At 45.2% G+C, this 18,690-nt stretch overlaps 2 protein-coding genes across 2 annotated transcripts; both read left to right on the top strand.

The window, feature by feature from the left end:
- The first annotated feature begins 14,507 nt into the window (after window positions 1-14,507).
- Window positions 14,508-15,203, top strand: LOC123153835 (uncharacterized). Its single transcript, XM_044572761.1, has 2 exons — window positions 14,508-14,713; window positions 14,876-15,203. The coding sequence occupies exons 1-2, from the start codon at window positions 14,508-14,510 to the stop codon at window positions 15,201-15,203; spliced, it is 534 nt and encodes a 177-aa protein (XP_044428696.1).
- Window positions 15,204-15,902: 699 nt separating this feature from the next.
- On the top strand, window positions 15,903-18,050 carry LOC123153834 (uncharacterized). Its single transcript, XM_044572760.1, has 5 exons — window positions 15,903-16,299; window positions 16,374-16,585; window positions 16,682-17,061; window positions 17,250-17,631; window positions 17,712-18,050. Exons 1-5 carry the CDS (start codon window positions 15,903-15,905, stop codon window positions 18,048-18,050), a joined length of 1,710 nt encoding a protein of 569 aa, XP_044428695.1.
- The last annotated feature ends 640 nt before the right edge of the window (window positions 18,051-18,690 follow it).

The following is an 18,690-nucleotide window of genomic DNA, read 5'->3' as shown; positions in this document are numbered from 1 at the left end:
GCCTCGCCGAGATCTTGGAGCTGGACGGCAGCCCCAGCTACCTAGAACAATCAAAGTTGGCGATGGACATCATTGCCAAGATCGCTAGGATCTCCATTGACAAGAAAACTAGGAGGAAGATTGGGGCATTCCAAGTTATTATTGACAAGCTGGTGCAAGAGTTTCTTGGGGTTGATGAAGATGAATTGTCAAACCCATTTAAAGCAGTGGCAGGAGAAGCCCTAGAAATGCTAGCAATGGAGTGCCCTAGCAACTGCTGTTCTATGTTAGACAACACAAATTACGACCTTATAGAGGATCTTGCCTACAAGCTTCAGTGCGGTCGTCATATACACACAGCAGCAAGTCTACTTCAGAGTTTGTGCAAAAACTCCAAGCAATTGGTGCTGAACCATCAAGGTTCAAACCATATCCTGTCATCTTCCTTGAAAGTGGTGAGTCCTCTCAATATTCGTAGCACTTTGGATCCTTTTTACGTTGAACCACATGATAGCACTTTGGGTCCTTTCCACGTTGAACCACATGATTTGTTTAATTTTGTTGGTATGCACAATAATTCCAAATTTGTTATGGTCATCACTTTCAGTTCCCTCCAGAGTTGTGCCTCATTTAAACTGAAATGTCCACGTAAAAATGATAGCTAGCAGGCACATGCATGATCAGAACAAGAGCGGTGGATTGCTAGTTAAAAAAAATTACCTTTCCATTTTGGGCTACTACTAGTGGCTAATTAACTGATACGCACATCACCTGCACAAATGCGCCTGTTGGTTATACGCAGACATCATGCTACATTCACATGGAATTAATAACTAACAATGAAGTAAATGGTATGTGACCTGACATTTTCAGTGCACCATATTTGTAGGTCTTAGGAAGAATAAAGGATGCGGAGGGCAAGCAGATGACGGCCCTAATCGGCCTGGCTTCACAAATCTGTAATGTCATGTCTGAACGTATTGCTCCTGTTCTGGACGCATTTGCAGATGATAAGGCATTTGTTGTCAAACTGAAGGGTGAACTCAAAGCCCGCAAGAAACCGAGTCCTGATGAGTTTCCAGATATGAGAAGGCTGCTGGTTGAGCTTACGATATCCATCGTGGAATCCTGCCCTCGCTACGCGCTCATCTTCAGAGAAAATGGGATGATGGAAGCGTTGTCCAAGGTGGAACAGTACATCGGATTGGTCTCAGAAGAGGCCGAAGCCCTGCCGGCCATGGTGGCTAGAGCAAAGGAGCTGATTGGCGCCGATACACCATGAGTTTGACATGGCCACCGTGAATAAGTGCCATCTTGGTGGCGTGGTGGTTGGGTAGTATCCATCCACTGTTGCATGCAGGCACAGACCAGATATTTTCTTGTGATCATCAAAATGTACTTGGCGCCCATATGTGGCATGGACCAACTTCCTTTGGTGTTTCCAATATTTTCTTGTTGCTCCTTTGTGCTACCGACGAAATGTGTGTGGTTGTTAGCAATAGGCAGCAACACGCACATGCGTACAGATTCTATATGTTTAGCACCCGCAAAAAAAAAATCTATGTTTGGTTGCATCAGATCTGCAAGCATGAATGCACACAATACGTTTGAGTAACATGACATATTGGAATCTTACTGTTTTTAGATGGCCTTAAAGTTTTCATTTCACCAAGTTGGGGGTACGTATATAGCGGCCGTTCTTCATGTTCACAGCCACACAGGTGAATGTTTCTAGGATGTAGGAGTCATATATATTATCTGGCAGGTTTGAGGCGGTCACCCACAACAACAACAAAAAAGGTTTAAGGTGGTCAGGGCAGGGGCCATAATCGCAAAGGTGTTCTCCGGAGAAGAACTAGTAACTCATCTGTCTTTGAACTTTTGTCCTAACTAATTATATTGTAATTCACTAATTTCTGTGCTCAACTACTCCCTTCGTCCCAAAATATAAGACCATTTTGTACACAAGGGAGTAGATTATAGCAAACAGTGTATCCCTTGATTGTACTGGCCTTGGCTGCCAACAAGCAGTGGAAGATGCCGGCATAACCAACTGCTACTTTCGGGTGTCAATGGGACTACAAATGGTGTGAATAGAAATTAGTATGCACCTTGCACTTGGCATGAAGAAATACCGATTGTCTCGATGGGATATTATTTACAGACCACAGGACCAAAATGGGTTAGGGATCGAAAATTTAGAGGTAAAGAATAGATGCTTGCTTAGCAAATGGCTATACAGGTTATCGGTTGAGACCGAGGGTATGTGGGTACAAATATTGCGGAATAAGTATTTACGTACCAAGACTTTGGCCCAGGCTACAGCTAGGCCCACGGACTCGCCTTTTTGGAAGGGGTTAATGAGGATAAAGATAACCTTCTTCCAACGGGTAAAGTTCATAGTAGGTAATGGTACCAAGACTAGATTCTAGGAAGATACATGGCTAGGGGAGATGTCGTTGGCTCTGCAATATCCTTCCCTATATACTATTGTGCAACTAAGGAAGACTATGTCGCCACAGTATTAAATTCGATACCTCTTAATATCGAATTTAGGAGATCCCTAGTGAGGGGACGTTGGAACGATTGGTTGCACCTGGTCCGCAGGTTGATGAATGTTCAACTATCGGACCATGAGGATACGATTCGCTCGAAGTTAGTTGCGAATGGATCCTTTTTAGTGAAATCTATGTATCTGGACCTAATTAATTCCGGGCCATTGAATCGCAAAAAAAAAATTCCGGGCCATTGAATCGCAAAAAGAAAATTCCGGGCCATTGTCTAGATCATTGCACATATGGAAGATTAAAGTTTCGGTCCGAATTAAAATATTCGTGTGGTCCGTTCGCAAAGGAGTCATACTAACCAAAGATAACTTGCTGAAAAGAAGTTGTGTTGGTAATTCTAGATGTTGTTATTGTGATCAAAATGAAACGATTAAACACCTCTTTCTCGACTGTCCACTTGCAAAATAATTATGGCGCTCAATACATATAGTTTTTAACGTTCATCCCCCAATGAGCATCAACATGTTATTTGGGACGTGGCTTAATGGTGAGGACATACATATAGCTAAACATATTCGGATAGGGATATGTGCACTATTTTGAGCAATATGGAATACTAGAAATGATTTGATTTTTAATGGAACAAACTTCACTAATTTTTAGTAGTTATCTAAAAAGCTACAGCTTGGATCTGTATATGGTCTTTACTCACTCATGCGAACTACAGGGAGTTTTTAGTTATTGGGTACAACCGTCGAGAGATGGTAGCACGGGCTATCTTCAGCCGATTTGGATGGCGAGCTAATAATATACTAGGTGTATAGACATCTTAGTTGTTCTTTATCACCGGATGTGGCATCTTTTTTTATGTTATCTACCGGTTTGCACTCAAATTGTGAAACTTTTGTGGATCTCAAACTTTGTTACACTTATGGAAACAAAAGGAAGGGGAACACTCGATCGCTCGTGTCGTCCCCCTGTGGGCGACCCGGGCGAAACCCTAGCCGCCACCCCAACCCCCTCCCAGATCTACCCCTTCCCTCGCCGCCGCCGGCGAGCGCCACCGGGCAAAGCCCGCGCGGCGTCGGTGGCGGCGCTGCCTCCTTTTTCCCATCTCGCATGGTCAGGGTAGCGGGGTGTCACTCGGCCAAGGAGAGGCGTGGGGGCGCGACAAGCAGGCGCCGTGAGAGCACATGGGGGTGCGACGAGCAGGCGCCGGCGAACGCGGCGTCTGCAGGGAGCACGGGAAGCGCGGCGAGCTGGCATCAGTGGGCGCGGCGAGCGCGGCTGGCCGGAGCGGGCACAGCGACACGAGCCTAGGTGTGTCGGGCAAGTGCAGGTCCTGCGCGGATCCGGCGCGTTGTGCGCCCTTAGGAGGTGCGGGTCTGTCGCGGCCGAGCCCGATCTGGTCTGTCCATGGTCGGATCTCACTGCCCGGGACGCGCTGGTGGCGGCGGTGGGGTGGATTCAGCGGATACTAGTGGGCCCTACCTCAAGCGTGTCCACGTCCATCTCCTTGGAGTAGCGGCATCGTACAGAGTGTATGGTGCAGACGAGGCTCTCAGGCAGACCAGATCATGTTCGGTTGGTCCTGTCCTTGCGCGCGGCGGTGCGAGGCTGTCAATCTGGCTTGGTGTCCGTCCAGTCTGGCACACGGCGGTGCTGACCGGCCAGCTCCGGCTCTAACTCGATTCTTTCTGTGCGCTGCGGTGCGGATTCTCGCCCAGTTCTGCGCACGAAGGCCGAGAATGGCCGGATCTGGCTTTGGCTCGCCCAGGGCTGCGTGCGGCGGGACGACCCAGCCAGGTTAGCTCGTGTTCGCCGAGTTTCTGTGTGCGGCGGTGAAAAGTCCGTTCCTGGTAATGTGTGCATGACTCTTTTCTGCCTGGTGGCGCTGACAGAACTCGGATCCATGATTGTTGGTGGAAGACTCGGCTTCGGATGAAAATCCTGCACTGATCTGGTCAATGCCGACGGTAACGGCGTCTACGGACGGTGTCTTCCTCCTTGGAGGTGCCGCCGCGAAGCTCGTTTTGCTCTTCGTACCTCATGGCTTGTGGTCTCTGGGTGAAAACCTAAGATTTGGCTAGGCCAGATCAGGTGACGGTGTTGTCCTCGACTTCACTCCCTTCTTGGAGGCGTCACCTTGGAGGCACAGCGGTGTTTTCTGATGTTGTGCATGGCTTGTTGGTGGAGCTTGGGTTTGTGGTGGTGCCGATCGTTTTCTTTCTTTTCTTTCTGCACTAGCCTTTTGATGTGCTTTCCTTCTCGGAGGGTTTTTGTAATGCTTCTTCTGATCAATGAATTTTGCAGCTCACCTGACAACGTTCAAAAAAAACTTTGTTACACTTTTATTAATAATATGGCTGCATACATCGATTGATGCAGAGGCCGGGGGTTTTCCTCCTTTTCAAAAAAAAAACAAAGACAACCTGCACTTGGCATCGGCAACGGAGCATCACTCTTCAGTACGGCTCAGAGTATGATTCTGAACTTTCTTGCTTTATGTCTACTGTGAAGCTAACACTTCCTTTGTTCTCTCGCCAAAAAGAACACTTCCTTTGTCCTCTCCAGTTCTGAAAACTGGGAGCTCAAGCAATGCAATAGCTCGAACCTGTACCTGTTGACTTACTCAGCCCTGTCCGCAAGCCCCTGGTGGTTCTTTTCTCAAACTGGTTGACCCGTGTACACACACGCCGGTAAATGTGATGTCTTTTGGAAATATGAGCAATTTACCGAATGATTTTATTAACAGAAATACTAGATAAAGTATGACTAATATAGTAGAGATAAAACAAGTCATGCGTTCAGACAGAGAGAAGGTAAAGAGCATCTGCATATATGAACTTGAACAAAACACATCTAGAACAGACACTAGATGAAGTTGCATATATGAAGTAGAACCTAACACAAGTAGGACGGAAAGTGGAGCAAAGAACTGTGTCATGACCGAATCGTCCGTGATGAAGCAGCCACTAGAAGAAGTCGTCGTCGGGGAAGTAGTGGTCGGCGACCGGATCGTCCATGATGAAGTAGCCAGTAGTCGCGCTGAGCGCTCCCCAAAAACCTTATCACCCTTCTCCCGTACATGACTCAAAAGGTGCGGTTTCGGAGGTCTACTGTCCCGACCTGCGGTGCACGCCGCAAGTCAGGATGGGGAAGATCGTAGCAGCAGCACAGTACTCGGGAACTTTTGGCAAGAGGAGGAAGAGGTTCTGGTGCGTCTCTCTGGGAGGAGCTACGGGAGGCGAAACGAAGAGACGGAGGCGAAGCGAACAGCCAGCAGCCGAAGGGCTGCACCGTTCGCATTTGAACTCCACTTTCGCAAAAATCTTTTCAGCTTCCGTGTGACCTTTCGTATACCCGTAGTGCGTGGCAAAAATTTAGATATCGGCTCATTCCCGCAACCCGCGCCGCGCCGTGGCGAGGCGGGCGGAGGAGGAGGAGGAGCGCGCGTGGATATCCCTCTTGTTCTCATGCTCATACAAGTGGGGAAAGAACCTCCCTTATAAGGATGTCCAACTCCCACTCAACTAGCAATATGGGACTAAACTTTAGTAGTATCCCTTGCCTTGCACAAATGGGCTAAGTGGGCCTCTAGGATTTATTAGGAATTTCTGAAACTGCTATTGGGCTAGGCCCAAAATAGACAAAATTCCAGCAATCCCCCACCAGATCCCAGAGGCACACAGAAATTGCCTTTGGTTCCAAAACACTGTTTTATATACTGGTACTGCAGTGGAGACTGTTAAGTTGAATTTCCACCTAGAACTCTATGCTACACTAGTAAGCAACTTGAACAGTGGATTGGGCCTTGAACTACAAGTTTTCTGCGAATCTAGCTTCACATAAAGCCTTGACCGATACGTGGCTACCGTGGGTCTTCCCCGAGGGTGGAGCTTATACCTCATACTCCGTGACCTTTCATGAGTTTACTAGAGAGAACCCTACTCTCATAGATTGCGACGTTTGACAATCAGACTCATATGGGTGTGTTCTTCAAAAGATGTTCTGCAGGATAACATCTCTGCTTTAATGAGCCACTTAGAACACATTAAGATATATATCAACCTGCCATGCAGATTAGGAGAGTATTGCATCTTCATGGAGTGGTATTGTGAATAGTAAGGATACTCTCATCTCAGTTGACCAACAGTTTGTCTTCCACATCTAATTCACGGGATCTCCGATCACAAAGAATAGGTTACCACTGTGAACAACTCATATTGTGGGTCTCATACCCATCTCCCTCGATGCATTATCTATCACATTACATGATAGACCCTTAGTAAAAGGATCTGCCAGATTTTTAGACGTTTGGATATAATCCAATGCAATAACTCTGGAGTTTTTCATTTTCCTGACAGACTTTAACCTTCTCTGAACGTGTCTTGATGACTTCATGTTATCCTTTGAGCTGCTCACTTTCATGATCACAGTTTGATTGTCGCAGTTCATAAGAACACCCGGTACAGGTTTCTCAACAACCGGCAAGTCATTCAAGAGCCGGCGAAGCCAATCTGCTTCAACCGTAGCTGTATCTAGTGCTGTGAGTTCTGCTTCCATTGTTGACCTCGTTAAGATGGTCTGCTTGCAAGACTTCCAAGAAACAGTGCCACCTCCATGAGTGAATACATAACCGCTCGTGGCCTTTATCTCATCAGCATCGGAGATCCAGTTTGAGTCACTATACCCTTCAAGCACCTTTGGGGTGCCCGGTGTAGTGAATTCCATAATTTGCAGTGCCTTTCAAATAACGCAAAACTCTCTCTAGAGCTTTCCAATGCACATCTCCTGGTTTTGAGACAAACCGACTCAGTTTGCTAACAACAAAAGAGATGTCAGGTCTTGTAGCACTTGCTAAGTACATAAGCGAGCCAATAATCTGAGAATATTTCAATTGATCTCTAGTAATTCTTTGATTCTTTCGAAGTAACACACTCGCATCATATGGTGTTGGAGAGGGCTTGCAGTCACTATAGCCAAAGCGACTCAAGATCTTTTCCACATAGTGAGATTGAAGCAATGTAATCCCACCATCATCGTCTCTCAACAACTTGATGTTCAGAATGGCATCAGCCACTCCTAAATCCTTCATCTCATAACAACGAGATAGGAAATCCTTGACCTCCTTAATAACATTCAGATTTGTTCTGAAAATCAGTATGTCATCAACATACAAGCAAAGGATAACTCCCTCGCCCCACCATGGCGATAGTATACACATTTGTCAGCTTCGTTTACAACAAAGACTGCAGTTGTTAAAGTTCTTTCAAACTTTTCATGCCCCTGTTTGGGTGCTTGCTTGAGTCCATACAAAGACTTCAGCAACTTGCACACTTTTCCTTCCTGACCATCTAGTACAAACCTATCTGGTTGTTCCATATAAATTTCCTCGTCCAACTCTCCATTTAGGAAAGCATTCTTAACATCCATTTGATAAACGAAAAGACCATGCGAGGCAGCTAGTGAAAGTAGAACTCGAATAGTGGTCAGTCGAGCCACAGGTGAGTAAGTATCAAAGAAGTCTTCACCTTTCTTTTGGGTATAACCCTTTGCCATGAGCCAAGCCTTGTACTTTTCAATAGTACCATCAGGCCTAAGCTTCTTCTTGAATACCCATTTGCATCCTATAGGTTTGCACCCATAAGGACGATCAGTTATCTCCCAAGTTTCATTCACCAAGATGGAATCCATCTCGCTACGAATCGCTTCCTTCTAGTAATCAGCATCTTCAGATGCATAGGCCTCTGAAATAGAACTGGGAGTGTCATCTATGAGATACACAAGAAAATCATCACCAAAGGACTTTGCAATCCTCTGTCTCTTGCTCCTAGTAGGAACTTCATTGTTCTCCTCCACAGGACTTTCAAAGTGTTCTATTGAAATGGCAGGTTTGGTAATTGTAACTGGTTCCTAATTCGATGAACTAGGCATCTCCTGGTTAGATGAGGTAGCAATATCCTTCAAGGGAAACATGTCTTCAAAGAAAGTCGCATCATTCGACTCCGTGATCGTACCGACATGCATGTCAGGTACCTCAGATTTTACAACCAAGAATCTATAGCCAATGCTATGAAAAGCATATCCCAGGAAAACACAATCCATAGTCTTTGGTCCAAGCTTCCACTTCTTTGAAATTGGAGCATTGACTTTCGCCAAACAACCCCATGTTCGCAGATAAGAGAGTCTTGACCTTTTCTTCTCCCATTCCTCGAATGGAGTTATCTCTTTGTTCTTTGTGGGGACTCGGTTCAGGACATGGCATGCTGTCAATATCGCCTCCCCCCACCATGCCTTGGAGAGACCCGATGTGTCTAACATGGCGTTAACCAAATCAGTTGGAGTACGGTTCTTTCTTTCGGCCACCCCATTTGACTGAGGTGAGTAGGGAGGCGTCTTCTCATGGATTATACCATGTTCCGCACAAAAAGCATCAAACTCATTGGAAAATACTCTCCACCACGGTCGGACCTAAGCCTCTTGATTTTCCGATCAAGTTGGTTTTCCACTTCAGCTTTATAGATCTTGAAAAAGTTCAAAGCCTCATCCTTAGATTTCAGAAGATACACACGGCAGTATCTAGTGGAGTCATCAATTAACGTCATGAAATATTTCTTTCCACCTTTTGTCAAAACACCATTCATTTCACATAGATCTGAATGTATGAGCTCTAGTGGTGCAAGATTTCTCGTTTCCGCAGTCGTGTGAGACTTACGAGGTTGTTTAGCTTGCACACACACTTGACACTTAGATCCCTTGACAGTGGTGAAACTAGGGATTAAGTTCAACTTTGCTAGTCGTGACATGCAACCAAAGTTAACATAGCAAAGACGTGAATGCCACACATTTGATTCACTATTGTTGCAAACATGATTAACAACTTTATTGCAAACGTCTGATAAGGATAAACGAAACAGGCCTCCTGACTCATAGCCTTTACCAACAAAGGTTCCATACTTGGATATTACAAATTTATTCGACCCAAAGACAAGCTTGTAGCCATCTCTACACAGAAGAGATCCGCTAACAAGATTTTTATTGACGGAGGGGACATAATGCATGTTCTTCAGCCGCACGATCTTCCCCGAAGTAAACTTCAGATCGACCATGCCAACACCACGAACAGAAGCACTTGAACCGTTGCCCATCAGCATGGTTGAAGTCCCTGCGGTCTGATAAGACGAAAACATGGAAATATCACTGCATACATGCACATTAGCACCCGTGTCAATCAACGAGTCAGGAGAATGACATACTGAAAGAATAGTGGGAAATATACCATACCCAGCATCCTTCATGTCAGTGTCTCCAATGACAACATTAGCGGTCTTGCCGCCTTTCCCAGGATGACGCTTGTCATAGAGATTAGGGTAACTAGGAGCCCAATGATCAGGATCCCCACACACATGACAAGCGCCTTTCTTCTTGGCATTCTTCTTCTTGAAGTTTGTGTGTTGCACATGAAGGAAATATGCCCTAGAGGCATTAATAAAGTCATTATTTATTTCCTTATATCATGATAAATGTTTATTATTCATGCTAGAATTGTATTAACCGGAAACATAATACATGTGTGAATACATAGACAAACAGAGTGTCAGTAGTATGCCTCTACTTGACTAGCTCGTTAATCAAAGATGGTTATGTTTCCTAACCATGAACAAAGAGTTGTTATTTGATTAATGAGGTCACATCATTAGTTGAATGATCTGATTGACATGACCCATTCCATTAGCTTAGCACCCGATCGTTTAGTATGTTGCTATTGCTTTCTTCATGACTTATACATGTTCCTATGACTATGAGATTATGCAACTCCCGTTTGCCGGAGGAACACTTTGTGTGCTACAAAACGTCACAACATAAATGGGTGATTATAAAAGAGCTCTACAGGTGTCTCCAAAGGTAGATGTTGGGTTGGCGTACTTCGAGATTAGGATTTGTCACTCCGGTCGTCGGAGAGGTATCTCTTGGCCCTCTCGGTAATGCACATCACATAAGCCTTGCAAGCATTACAACTAAAATTTTAGTTGTGAGATGATGTATTACGGAACGAGTAAAGAGACTTGCCGGTAACGAGATTGAACTAGGTATTGGATACCGACGATCGAATCTCGGGCAAGTAACATACAGATGACAAAGGGAACAACGTATGTTGTTATGCGGTCTGACCGATAAAGATCTTCGTAGAATATGTAGGAGCCAATATGGGCATCCAGGTCCCGCTATTAGTTATTGACCGGAGATTTGTCTCAGTCATGTCTACATTGTTCTCGAACCGTAGGGTCCGCACGCTTAACGTTACGATGACAGTTATTATAAGTTTATGCATGTTGATGTACCGAAGTTAGTTCGGAGTCCCGGATGTGATCACGGACATGACGAGGAGTCTCGAAATGGTCGAGACATAAAGGTTGATATATTGGAAGCCTATGTTTGGATATCGGAAGTGTTCCGGGTGAAATCGGGATTTTACCGGAGTACCGGGAGGTTACCGGAACCCCCCGGGAGCTATATGGGCCTTAGTGGGCTTTAGTGGAAAGGAGAAAGGGGCAGCCCAAGGTGGGCCGCGCGCCTCCCCCCTCCCCTAGTCCTATTAGGACAAGGAGAGGTGGCCGGCCCCCTCTCTCTCTTCCCCCCTCAAGGAATCCTATTCCAACTAGGATTGGGGAGGAGTCCTACTCCCGTTAGGAGTAGGACTCCTCCTGTGCCCACCTCCTGGCCGGCCGCACCCCTCCCCTTGGATCCTTTATATACGGAGGCAGGGGGCGCCCTAGGACACACAAGTTGATCCTCATGATCGTTCCTTAGCCGTGTGCGGTGCCCCCTGCCACCATATTCCACCACGATCATATCGTTGTAGTGCTTAGGCGAAGCCCTGCGTCGGTAGAACATCATCATCGTCATCACGCTGTCGTGCTGACGGAACTCATCCCCGAAGCTTTGCTGGATCGGAGCCCGGGGAGCATCATCGAGTTGTACGTGTGCTAAGAACTCGGAGGTGCCGGAGTAACGGTGCTTGGATCGGTCAGATCGGGAAGAAGACGTACGACTACTTCCTCTACGTTGTGTCAATGCTTCCGTTGCGATCTACAAGGGTACGTAGATCATACTCTCCCCTCTCGTTGCTATGCATCACCATGATCTTGCGTGTGCGTAGGAATTTTTTTGAAATTACTACGAAACCAAACAGTGGCATCCGAGCCTAGGTTTTATGGTTTGATGTTATATGCACGAGTAGAACACAAGTGAGTTGTGGACGATATAAGTCATACTGCCTACCAGCATGTCATACTTTGGTTCGGCGGTATTGTTGGACGAGACGACCCGGACCGACATTACGCGTACGCTTACGCGAGACCGGTTCTCCCGACGTGCTTTGCACATAGGTGGCTTGCGGGCGACAGTCTCTCCAACTTTAGTTGAACCGAGTGTGGCTACGCCCGGTCCTTGCGAAGGTTAAAACTGGAGTCAAATTGACAAACTATCGTTGTGGTTTTGATGCGTAGGTGAGATTGGTTCTTGCTTAAGCCCGTAGCAGCCACGTAAAACTTGCAACAACAAAGTAGAGGACGTCTAACTTGTTTTTGCAGGGCATGTTGTGATGTGATATGGTCAAGACATGATGCTGAATTTTATTGTATGAGATGATCATGTTTTGTAACCGAGTTATCGGCAACTGGCAGGAGCCATATGGTTGTCGCTTTATTGTATGCAATGCAATCGCGATGTAATGCTTTACTTTATCACTAAGCGGTAGCGATAGTCGTGGAAGCATAAGATTGGCGAGACGACAACGATGCTACGATGGAGATCAAGGTGTCGCGCCGGTGACGATGGTGATCATGACGGTGCTTCGGAGATGGAGATCACAGGCACGAAGATGATGATGGCCATATCATATCACTTATATTGATTGCATGTGATGTTTATCTTTTAGGCATCTTATCTTGCTTTGATTGACGGTAGCATTATAAGATGATCTCTCACTAAATTATCAAGAAGTGTTCTCCCTGAGTATGCACCGTTGCGAAAGTTCTTCGTGCTGAGACACCATGTGATGATCGGGTGTGATAGGCTCTACGTTCAAATACAACGGGTGCAAAACAGTTGCACACGCGGAATACTCAGGTTATACTTGACGAGCCAAGCATATACAGATATGGCCTCGGAACATGGAGACCGAAATCTCGAGCGTGAATCATGTAGTAGATATGATCAACATAGTGATGTTCACCAATGAAACTACTCCATCTCACGTGATGATCAGACATGGTTTAGTTGATTTGGATCACGTGATCACTTAGAGGATTAGAGGGATGTCTATCTAAGTGGGAGTTCTTAAGTAATATGATTAATTGAACTTAAATTTATCATGAACTTAGTACCTGATAGTATCTTGCTTGTTTATGTTTGATTGTAGATAGATGGCTCGTGCTGTTGTTCCGTTGAATTTTAATGCGTTCCTTGAGAAAGCAAAGTTGAAAGATGATGGTAGCAATTACACGGACTGGGTCCGTAACTTGAGGATTATCCTCATTGCTGCACAGAAGAATTACGTCATGGAAGCACCGCTGGGTGCCAGGCCTGCTGCGGGAGCAACACCAGATGTTATGAACGTCTGGCAGAGCAAAGCTGATGAGTACTCGATAGTTCAGTGTGCCATGCTTTACGGCTTAGAATCGGGACTTCAACGATGTTTTGAACGTCATGGAGCATATGAGATGTTCCAGGAGTTGAAGTTAATATTTCAAGCAAATGCCCGGATTGAGAGATATGAAGTCTCCAATAAGTTCTATAGCTGCAAGGTGGAGGAGAACAGTTCTGTCAGTGAGCATATACTCAAAATGTCTGGGTATAATAATCACTTGATTCAATGGGAGTTAATCTTCCAGATGATTGTGTCATTGACAGAATTCTCCAATCACTGCCACCAAGCTACAAGAGCTTCGTGATGAACTATAATATGCAAGGGATGAACAAGACTATTCCCGAGCTCTTCGCAATGCTGAAAGCTGCGGAGGTAGAAATCAAAATGGAGCATCAAGTGTTGATGGTCAACAAGACCACTAGTTTCAAGAAAAAGGGCAAAGGGAAGAAGAAGGGAAACTTCAAGAAGAACGGCAAGCAAGTTGCTGCTCAAGAGAAGAAACCCAAGTCTGGACCTAAGCCTAAAACTGAGTGCTTCTACTGCAAGCAGACTGGTCACTAGAAGCGGAACTGCCCCAAGTATTTGGCGGATAAGAAGGATGGCAAGGTGAACAAAGGTATATGTGATATACATGTTATTGATGTGTACCTTACTAATGCTCGCAGTAGCACCTGGGCATTGACTGGGTTCTGTTGCTAATATTTGTAACTCGAAACAGGGGCTACGGATTAAGCGAAGATTGGCTAAGGACGAGGTGACGATGCGCGTGGGAAACGGTTCCAAAGTCGATGTGATCGCGGTCGGCACGCTACCTCTACATATACCTTCGGGATTAATATTAGACCTAAATAATTGTTATTTGGTGCCAGCGTTGAGCATGAACATTATATCTGGATCTTGTTTAATGCGAGACGGTTATTCATTTAAATCAGAGAATAATGGTTGTTCTATTTATATGAGTAATATCTTTTATGGTCATGCACCCTTGCAGAGTGGTCTATTCTTATTGAATCTCGGTAGTAGGAGTATTTAACCAAAAACTACCACAATTGACGGAAACGTGACGAAAAACTACCACTTTACGTTTTTGTGCGAAAAACTACCAAATTTGGACTAAACCGTGGCAAAAAACTACCAACTCGTGAAATCGCTCGCTTCGCCCGCGCTAACCCCGAATCTGACCGGTTGGGCCCGCGAATCAGGCGCCACGTTGGCTAACGGTCGCCCGCCGCGCGTAGATGGCCGTTAACGGCCCATCCGCTGTCGGAACGGTGCCTGTCGGTGCGGTGCGGGTCAAATCTGATCCGTTCCCCTCTCGATTCACTCTCTCCCGCCTCTCCCTCTCTCTGACCTAGGTGGCGGCCGCCATGTCCTCGTTGATTCCGGAGGGCGGCGGCGCTGGCGGCGGCGTCGCTGGCGGCGAGACAAGTTTGGACGCTGCTGCCTCGCCCGCGCCTCCACCGATGGCCAGCGGCTCAGTCGATAATTGGTTGGGGAGCACCAGTTTCTCGATGCAGGCCGGCTCGCAGCAGCCGGAGGCACCGCTCTCCCAGTCATCGCCAATGGGTCGCAGGTATGCAAGTATCATCTGCTGGGCTTTTGATTAGCTGCTTCAACATTGCAAATTAGTAAGATGTGTTTGTTTCTGTTAGTTGGACATGTGTAGTAAATTGGAGTCAGTAAACTGTATAGCTCAGTCAATTTCAATTCAATTCATGAGCACTTATTTGTGCAGTTTGGCTGACCAGAAGTGGGATATATGGTTTCATTTAGAAGGAAGAAACCCTGTGAAAAGGGGTATATTTGAGTCAGATATTTCTTTGCTTACTCTACAATCACTCATTGCTAGTGAAGGGTATGGGGACAGTGATTACATGTACTATGTGAAGGAGGAGGAAATTGGATCTGACAGAGTAAAGTATTTAGGTAATGAAGCTAGTGTTCATGAAATGTTGGACTTTTTTCATCATGTCAAGCTAGTCAACATAAGGGTTGTGAGAAATGTTGAACCTGGAATTAGTACACAGGCTAATGAGAATTACATGAACACTCAAGAGAGCTGATGTGTGAAAAAGGTTGTGGAGCAATCTGAGCTTCAGAATCAGATAGATGATAGAAAGGCTCAGCTTGAGAGGAGCAGGATTCAAAGAGAGGCAGATTTGAACCACTTTGAAGGAGACACTGAAGAAGAAGAATTTTGTTCTGATGATTCAGTTCATTCAGATGGTAGTGCTGAAGCTGTTCAACAAATGGAAATAGAGTGTGCCTCTTAAGAGGAAACACCATTGCAAAGTACTGCTATTGTGAAACATGTGAAGAACCCTGGGCCAACTAGCAGATGTCACAATGAGGTAGAGAAAAAATGTTTTGAAGATTGGTTTCCTGAAGCAGATGAGTTTTGTTTTGCTGGTGATCCAGGCATAAGTGATGAGGAAGAAGAAGATGAAGTTGAACTACCATACATCATGAAGAAGGCAAAGACAAAGAGTAGTAAGAAAAAGATGAAGGAAAGAGTATATTTTGACCCTTCAATTCCCAATTCACATTTACTCTTGTGCAAGAGCTTGTGTTTTGATTCTGTTTACCAGTTCAGAGAAGCATTAAGAGATTTTCATATAAGGACTTTGAGGTCTTTTCACTACCACAGGAACACTCCAACAAGAATTATTGTTTGGTGTTCACAGAGAGAGCATGGATGTGAATTTTACATCTGTGCCTCCAGGATAGCTCATGAAAGAACATTTTGCATTAAGAAGTGTAACATGGAGCACACTTGTCCAGCATCAGCAGAGAACACAAAAGTTACTACTAAGTGGCTTTCCAAAGAAGTTGAGCAATCTCTTAGAGCAGATCCTAGAGCACCTGTGGATTCACTTATTAAAAACAGCAAAGTCAAGTTTTCAGTTGATGTATCAAAGAGTGTGGCCTATAGGGCAAGGAGGAAGGCTATGAAGGTTGTACAAGGTGACCAGAAGGAGCAGTACTATAGACTGAGGGACTACCTACAAGCAGTTCTTGACACAAACCCTGGTAGCAGGTGTGTAGTTACAACATTTGAGGACCCAGAAAACCCTGCCCCAACACCTAGATTTAAGTACATGTTCTACTGCTTGCATGCATCAAAGCAAGGATTTCTTAATGGTTGCAGGCCCTTTATAGGTAAATCTATAACTACAATTTGTTCAAAATATCTTGTTGTAAATATATGGTAGCTAATTTGGGTATGGATGCAGGGCTTGATGGTTGCTTCATCAAGCTAACCACTGGACAGCAAATACTTGCAGCCACAGGAAGAGATGGCAATAACAACATCTACCCCATAGCCTTTGGTGTGGTTGATAAGGAAGATTCAGATAGTTGGACATGGTTCCTAACCCAGCTAAGATGTTGCATTGGAAGTGGTAGCAAATTTGGAACCTACACCATTATTTCTGACAGGCAAAAGGTATGCACCCTATCTTAGCCACTAGTTCAGATATATATTGTTATTAGTAGCTTTATTTCCTTTTGTTCATGACCATGGTTATAAATTTACAATCAGGGTCTTCTTAAGGCTATAAATGAGGTGTTCCCTGATTCCCCTCAGAGATACTGCCTCAGGCACATATATGCAAATTTTCAGTCAGCTGGTTTCAGAGGAGCAGAACTAAAGAAGCTAGTAGATCAGGCTAGCTACTCATTCACCAAACATGGCCATGAATTGGCAATGGCAGAGCTTAAAGCAGAGTGTGAGGATGCCTGGAAGTGGCTTAAAAAAATTACAAAGGAGACTTGGTGTAGGTCTGCAATGGATTACAATTGCAAAACTGATCTTGTTGTGAACAACCTTAGTGAGGTTTTCAACAAAATGATCCTTGATGTTAGGGCCAAACCAATTAGGACTATGTTTGAAGGAATTAGGACTAAGCAGATGATCAAAAGGCAGAAGACTAGGGAAAAACAGAGAACAGCAGGTGGATGATCACACCCAACTATTCAGAGAAATTAGAGGAGAATAAGAAGTATGCCAAATTTTGTGATGCATACAAGGCAGGTCCTGACATTTGGCAAGTTAATAGTAAGGAAAATCAGTACTGTGTGAACCTAGCTACTCACTCATGTGACTGCAGGAGGTGGGACATGACAGGTGTGACATGCAGTCATGCAATAGCAGCAATGAGCAAGATTCACATGCACCCAGAGGACTATGTGCATGAATTTTTCAAAAAAGCACTATATATTGAAGCATACAAAGACATAGTGTACCCTGTCCCTGGTCCTGAATTCTGGCCTGACACCCATACTCCTGCTATTGAGCCCCCAGTGTTCAAAGAAAAAGCAGGCAAAAAACAGACAGCTAGGAGAAAGGGGCAGTTTGAGGTGCCTGCTCCAAAGGACACAAGCAGGATGGGAACAATTACATGCAGCAATTGTGGTCTACAAGGCCACAGATATACTAATTGTGGGAAAGCTCTAAAACCTAGTCTTGAGATGAGAAAGAACTTACACCAGGTCATTCAAAAATGATGCATTCTTTGTTTACTTTTTTTAGTTCTGGTATATTTACTAACTGATTTAATTTTGTCATGCAGGAGAATAGAGAAATTTTTAGTTCTAGTGCTACACATCCACCTCCACAACCACCACCTCAACACCAAACTACACAGATGCCAGCATCATCAGCTCCACCTCCTAAAGCAAATAAGAGAGGTTCAACATCAACAGTTTCAGCAGGAGCAGCCAGGTCTTCACCAGCACCTGCAACAGGATCTGCATCAACAAGAGCTGCAAGAACAAGAGGATCAGCATCTACAAGAACATTCAATGCACCAAGAACATCCACTGGAGAACCAGGGATATTGGCAGGCAAGAGGAAGAGGAAACCTCCTAGCAAGTTTGCATCCTATTTCAATGCTAGTGGAAACTATTGAGTGTATGCTACTTATTTGTGTTCTGCTACTAAGTTTGTGTTCTGCTACTAAATGTGTGTTGTGCTACTAATTTCTGGACAATGTGACATGTGAACTTATTTGTGCCCAATACAAATGGGCTAAGTGCTACTGATTTGTTTTGATTTGTTTTTTTGTTTTACTTTGCCATTTCTACAGTACAGAACTTATTGCCAAATTCATTGTACGAAAAAAAATCTGCACAAAAAAAGTCTGGCCTGGGGCTCGAACCCAGGACCAATTGGTTGTAACTATGTGTTCAATACCAATGGGCTAGTGCTGGTGATTTGTTTGACTAGTATCGGCCAAACTTATTATATGTTGTTAGCCACGTCCTCTTTTCAGCGTGCGTAGCAGCCGGCAGCGTGGTGAGCGTGCGTTGATTAAAACCAGTCGTTTCGGATTCTACTACTTTATTACGTGTCCACCCACCACGCCCTCTGCTCACTCGCCCACTCGTCGCTCGCACCGCCCACTCGTCGCTCGCACCGCCCACTCCACTTCCCCCTCTCTCCTGTCGAAATCACCGCCGACAACCACCGCCACCGCCGTCGCCATGGAATGGCAGCTCGCCATCGAAGCTCTCGCCGGCAACAACAAGGAGATCCGGGCGCAGTACAGG

This window comes from Triticum aestivum, chromosome 7A, assembly GCF_018294505.1.
Source record: "Triticum aestivum cultivar Chinese Spring chromosome 7A, IWGSC CS RefSeq v2.1, whole genome shotgun sequence".
NCBI lineage: Eukaryota > Viridiplantae > Streptophyta > Magnoliopsida > Poales > Poaceae > Triticum > Triticum aestivum.
The sequence above is the reverse complement of the archived record's forward strand: the minus strand, read 5'-3'. Positions and strand labels throughout refer to the sequence as shown.